Consider the following 6,847-nt stretch of genomic DNA (forward strand, 5'->3'; position numbering starts at 1 on the left):
GATTTCGATGTTTATTTTTAATTATCAAAAGCACTGAGAATCCTTGCTCGCATAAATATGTGGTTGAAAATAAAGTTAGGCACTGTAAAGCAATTTCTCGAATTTTAGGGAAAGCAATAGCTTTTTGGCTCCAAAAATCTTTAAGATTAATTCCTGTCTAGAATGTATCCTTGCAGTTACTATCATGTTGCATTTCAATTAACTTTTCTTGTATTTCATTCGGCACCTCAGAAATGTTGATTATGAAAGGATTGCAAATCAGTTTCCGAATACCTTTGTCTTTGCAGTCAGGAAAATAGCGATTGAATTCATTTTTCAAGCTTTGCAAATGGAATGTAATGTTCTTTTGTATTTGTCCTTTAATCTCAGCACACTGTCAATCAATAATTGGGGTTCAATGTATCAAACGCAGAAAAATTCTTTCTTTCGACTTTGCTGATCCATAGGTCGATTTTAGCGATAAACGCACTGATTTTATCTTCAAATGCAAATTTATTGCTAGTGACTTCCAGTTTCATATTTTCTGACCGCGCACCATACCCCAGCCCAATCCGCTATCGGCTCTAACCTTGACGTACTGCGCATTGTCATCAACGCGTCGTCATTTATTTAATAATTTTGGGATAACTTTCGCGGACCACTTCGGGTGCTTTCAGGGACCACCAGTGGTCCACGGACCACAGGTATTAGAGAAACAGCGAGAGAAGAATAATCATATTTATTCGACTTTTTTGAATCCGAAAAAACATTGGACAAAGTACGATAAACTGATAGGCAAAGAACTCCCAGCATACAATGTACTGTACCTGAAATTTTTGTGAAATGTGCTCAGCTTTATATATTGAAAAGATGGTGAGGTTTCAGCTGGGCATATCGCCCACCTTTGTGGCGTTATGCCCAGCTGAAACCTCACTATCTTTTCCAATAATTGTGAAAGTGCATCAGAAATTGAACTGGTCATCATTGCTGTTCATATCCTGTACAGATAATGTATCAGCGGACATTGATCGTATTGAGAACTTGTGACTCATACTACTCGGATAATTTATGATAACAACAGGAATTTTACAATGGTACCTGATCTGAAACAATATAGCATTGAGTGCTAGTTTGAAAAGAATCTAGAAATCAAACAAAATTTAATCATTGCCTGATTGCAATTTGGAATTCATTAAATATAATAGCAGTTCTATTTCATATTAAAACAATTTTCATCAATCTATGTTATGAACTATTTCTCAAAGTTTAAACTTATCTATATTTTTGGGATATCACAATAAATGTATTTTGTGTTTAACTCTTTATGTAACTGTCAAATACTGTAACATTCTATTGTGCTATAAAAAATAATATAAATAATCTATATTTTTCGAACATCTATATGTTTTATCATTATCGCAGAAAAAATTACAATAAAAAACTACTTTGTAATAAATAAAATTAATATATTTGAAATAATATCTTTATAACAGAATACATTATATATATTTACATCAATTATAGTTCATGTTTAAATTTCTTTACACAAAATTACATAAGTAAATTTTGTAATAAGTAATCATTGATTACTGAACTGATTAACGTATTATGCTATTTTGATTAAAATGGCCAATATTTTAAAAAGTTTTCAAATGTAACATTTAAAACAGAAAACACTTTTATATTAATACCAAAACCAACCTAACTCATTTTTATACTTCTAAATTGTCACAATCTATTGCAATATAAGTTAATCTATAAAAAAAACTACATATTTAAATACCTGAGACAAAGATACAGTTTCCTCATTCAAATGCATTAATGCCATATGTCCTTTTAAATGTGCCTTTTGTGTGAAAGCCTTTTTGCAGATCTGACACAAAAATGGTCGTTCTCCTGTATGTGATCTCACGTGTCTTTGTAATTGTGATTTATATAAAAACTTTTTGGGGCACTTGTCACATTGATGTTTTCTTTCATTCGGTTCTTTCGATGAACTCTAATTATAGAATTTTCTTAAAATTTATTAAATATTTAACTAAAACATTTTAATTTTGAAATATTAATGTTTCATACAAAATTTTCATTTCATATAAATTTTCATTACGTATATTCTTCATTTTCAAACTGACTTTTTAAAGTTAGTTCCTAATTTTTACCTGTGATTCAATACGGCGAATTCATTCTATAGTTGAAATTAAGAAAATTTTGTACAAAGCTTACAGAAATATATTTCATTTTTTTTTAATCTAATAAAATTAAATTTCAGAGAAATCTTTTTAATTACTTATTAAAATTGTTTTTCTTTTGTTAATGGCAATAGATGCAATAGCACATCAATTTATAAAATGTTTATTCACTTAAACAAAAATTAGCTACCTGGCGCTTCATGAATAATGTGCAAGTTCCTGTCAGGTAATGTTTTAAAGATACTGTATTTGGAATGTTGCATTATTTCTTTTTTTACGCTTTTTTTTATTTACGTATATAAATAACAATATATAAATTTATCTTTATCGTACTTCCTGTTGTATATTTTTTATCAGACTTCTTCTTAGTGAAAATTTAACCGATTTGAATGAATTAATTTTAGATATTGAATTATAGTTTGAAATAACATATCAGTAACGATGAAAATATTTTAAACTTTAAAAATTATAGTAAGTATATTTTTCGATGTTTTTCTTACACTGTTAATTATCACTGCCTCATTTTTATTAAATATACAATTAATTAAAATTTTTATATAGTCTATCGTATGATTATGATTAATATATTTTTATAAATTTTATTTACATGAATATGAAAAAGTAAACATAATTACTTGAGAAGACTTTGCTTGTAAATGTTCTCGATTCACGTGTCTTATCAATTTGAAATAATGGTCTGTACTGAAATCGCAACCATCATAGTTGCATTCGAATTCTCGAAAATGTATTTTTCTGTGTCTAAATAAAGTTCCATACTGAGAAAAAGTTTTTCCGCAAATTTCGCAAAGAAACGTTTTCTCACCAGTGTGAATTCTGATATGAATGTCTAAGAGACATTTTTTAGAAAATGTTTTCCCACATTCACTACATTGATGTTTCTTATCCTTTTAAAAAATAAAATATTCGTAATATAATTATTAAAAATTGATAGTTTTTTTTTAATTATTATCATAAATATTTTCTAGTTATATAAAAATATATTAGAAAAATATAGTTTATGTATTTTTACGATGTGGCATTAGAATTACGAATTTTTTCGCAATTAAATAAGTGTTCATCAAACATAAACAATTTTTAGAAAACAAAGTGATAGTTTCACTTACCATTTTTGATTTTAACTAAAGTTTCATTTAAATATTAAAATTCAATTTGTAAATTTTGAGTCAGAAACAACAATGTCCTATAACAATGTCTTACAATAATGTCGGACTGAGCAATTCTTCTGCATGATTGTGCAATTGTGTTTCAGCTGGGCATATCGCCCACCAGTGTGGCGTTATGCCCAGCTGAAACCTCACTATCTTTTCCAATAATTGTGAAAGTGCATCAGAAATTGAACTGGTCATCATTGCTGTTCATATCCTGTACAGATAATGTATCAGCGGACATTGATCGTATTGAGAACTTGTGACTCATACTACTCGGATAANCTGAGCAGGACTCGAACCCGCAACTCCTAGCTTACCATGCAGATATAAGCTCTTCCAGCATATATAAGCTTACATTACGATCATCGACGGTCATTACATTGGCGGTTGGGGATATATCCAGCGTCCACATCCTGCAAATTGTATACCGAATTGTCTTATAAATTGTAAATATTATAGCCGTTTCTAGCCCGATAATATTCGGCTTGGGTTGGTGTATTGCTTTAAAGTATATAGGGTTTAGTGATAATGTTTGTTTATCTATATATGCCTTGCCGGGGTTGCGGTGGTCGGTTAAGTGCCTTGGGAGATGTTTAGAAGACATGAGCGCCCGATTGGATGGAGAAATTTGAATTTTTATAAATGAAAAGGACCAGGCTGTTTTTAAATTGTACGATAGACAGTGGGTTTTAGAATTATGTTTCCTTACTAATATCACAATGAAATTAAACGAACTTAATAAGCAGCTTCAAGGTAAAACAAACTGATCAAAGACTGTAATCGAAATACAGATGCTTAGCAAAACTCAAACTTCATGAAAGTCAGTTAAAATAAAAAAACTACAATTCATAGTTCAAAATTACATAAACATTTTTCTAAATATGCACAAGAAATTACTAATTTACTAAGAGAATTGAAAGATTTTCATATTTAAAAATTTATAAGAATATATTTAATAATTAATGTCCATTTGACAACGTTGTGGAACAACATTTAACAAATTTGCAGATAGATTTGATAGACCTCCATTTATCTTCTGATTTGAAATATATGTTTGAGACTAATAACTAAGGTCAGTTTTATACAAAATACGTCTGTAATGATACATTTCCTAAACCAAATGGAAATCAGATATCTATGAAAATCTTTTTTCTCAGAATTAAAGATTGTTATCTGTAAAGGTCGTAATAGATTAACCGATATAAGTTTTAAAAAAACCAATTATGTTGTACAACATCAAAAATACCTCTTTACATTAATAAATTAAGTGAAAAAAAATTGAAAAAGCAGGTTTTACATTAAAATACATACAAAACACTGTATAATTGTATATGTTTTGTTATAAACAAATATGTGTGGCTAACAGTTTATTTTTATTTTTGATTTTGGCTCAGTAAACAATTTCGGTTAGATATCACTGGTCTAGATTGACCTAAATTAAGCTTTTCATTCAATTCTTCTTAAATTTTTTTCTGAATGTTTAGTTCCCGAAAACATAACATCAATTACATAAATATTTCGGGGGGCGTGACTTGACCGTGAGCGCTGCTGGTGACTTTGTTTCTACACCTCGAAGTGATTCTAGAATTTAGTGTATTTTTCCAATTTTATTATCTGAACTAACCAAAAGTGTTTAATACTAATAAGAAATAACCAAGTTCGAAGAAAATTAATAATTAATAAGTATGCAACGATCACCAGTAAAACGTGGTAGACCGCCAACTAATAAAAGCAAACCGGAAAGCAAAAAGATGCAACCAGGTACATCTAATTCCAAGCTCATTACAGACTACAATTTATCAATGGATAAAGAATTACAGGAATTGTCTATGGCAAATAATAGTCCACATACGGATATATCTAAACAAAATCTACAAAGCTCTCCAGGTGAGTCCAATATAATTAATTCATCTACTCCAATAAGTTCGAATGACACTTTAACAGCAGATTTATGGAACAGGATATCTGAACTGATTAATACTTCTAATGATAAACTATCTACACAAATGGAATATATAAAAGAAGAACTGAATTTAATTCACAGTACTATACGGGAAAATAAAATTCAATTTGAAAAAATGGAAAGTTCAATAGATAATCTAAAAATTCAAATTGACAATTTAAAATCTGAAAAGGAACTGATACAGTATAAAATGGATACTCTAATTAATGACTGTCATTATAATAATATAGTATTATACAACTATCCTTCGTCAAAAAGCATTTCCAAACCAGAAATTCTTAAATTCATTAACTTAACATTAAACCTAAATAATGTAACTCAAGATGATATCCTAGATATAATTCAAATAACCAAACCAACCAACCAGATTATAAAACTATCATTTAGTACGAAACAGACTCGTGATCAAATGTATAATGCTTTCATTTCAAAGAAACAACATAAATTAATGGAAGACTGGGATAATATACAGATAGCACCTGATCTTACTAAAGAAACACGTAAAAGAAGAAAACATTTATTGCCAATATATTATGAATTAAGAAAACAAAACCAATCAGTTAAACTACGCAACGACACACTGCTAATAGACCGCAATAGATTAACTTTTAGTATCAATACAGGAAAATTAGTTTACGTGGATACCTTTCAGCCTTTCTCAGAATTATCAAGTTGATATTTACAACAAAATAAACCTCACAAAGAGAAAACAATTAAAAATATACATCCGACTACAGTTTTAAATTGGAATAGTCAAGGCTTAAAGAATAAACTCCTATCAATAAATTATTTTCAATTAAATTATGATCCTGAAATAATAGGCATAACCGAAACTTGGATTACATCTGATTTATTTTATAACTCAACGTTCTTCAATAAATATATAACAATAACAGTTCCAGCAATAAAACCTTCTGGACCAGGTCGTCCAAGTGGTGGGCTGTGCATTCTGATAAAAAAACAAATTTGCAAAATACAACAAATCAAAAAATCTGATAACTATATACTACTTTTACTGTCAATGAATAAACCGATATTTGAAAATAATCAACAATTAATAATAATGATCACCTATATTCCTCCCAATTGTCTGGCAAAACTTAATGAAATATTTAAAATACTGGAGCTTTGGCAGCATTCTACTCCATATACTCTCTTATTAGGAGATTTTAATGCACGAATTGCTGAGATGACAGATTCATATTATAGTGGTCCTAATCAACAAATTCAAAATATCAGACAATCCAAAGACAATTCTACTAATAAACTTGGAATAAACTTAATAAAATTAACAAAAGATAATAAACTATATATTTTAAACGGACGCATTAAAATGGATTACCCAGCAGAATTTACATGTGTTGAACATAATGGTAGTTCTACTGTAGACTTAACAATATGTTCCGAGTACATGCTGGACTGTTGTTTGGAATTTACTACGATCGCTCATGACACATCAGATCATTTTCCAACGATATCTAAATTTCTATTATCTTCACAATATTCTGTAAACAATGAAAATAACAAGCTTACAAGAATTTATTATA

At 29.0% G+C, this 6,847-nt stretch overlaps 1 protein-coding gene across 1 annotated transcript in view; it reads right to left on the reverse strand.

Annotated features, from left to right (window-relative positions):
* Positions 1-3,399, reverse strand: part of LOC111621567 (zinc finger protein 184-like) — an 11,075-nt gene extending 7,676 nt beyond the window's left edge. The window contains exons 1-3 of the mRNA XM_023363748.1: positions 3,293-3,399; positions 2,804-3,073; positions 1,763-1,978 (exon numbers count right to left, since the gene is read on the reverse strand). Coding sequence (XP_023219516.1) covers positions 1,763-1,978; positions 2,804-3,073; positions 3,293-3,295 — 489 coding nt within the window. The 5' untranslated portion in view covers positions 3,296-3,399. The remainder of the gene's footprint in view (positions 1-1,762; positions 1,979-2,803; positions 3,074-3,292) is intronic.
* Between the last annotated feature and the right edge of the window lie 3,448 nt (positions 3,400-6,847).

The sequence above is a fragment of the Centruroides sculpturatus genome, unplaced genomic scaffold (assembly GCF_000671375.1).
Source record: "Centruroides sculpturatus isolate CEXI.00-Female unplaced genomic scaffold, Cexi_2.0 scaffold299, whole genome shotgun sequence".
Classification (NCBI taxonomy): Eukaryota; Metazoa; Arthropoda; class Arachnida; order Scorpiones; family Buthidae; genus Centruroides; species Centruroides sculpturatus.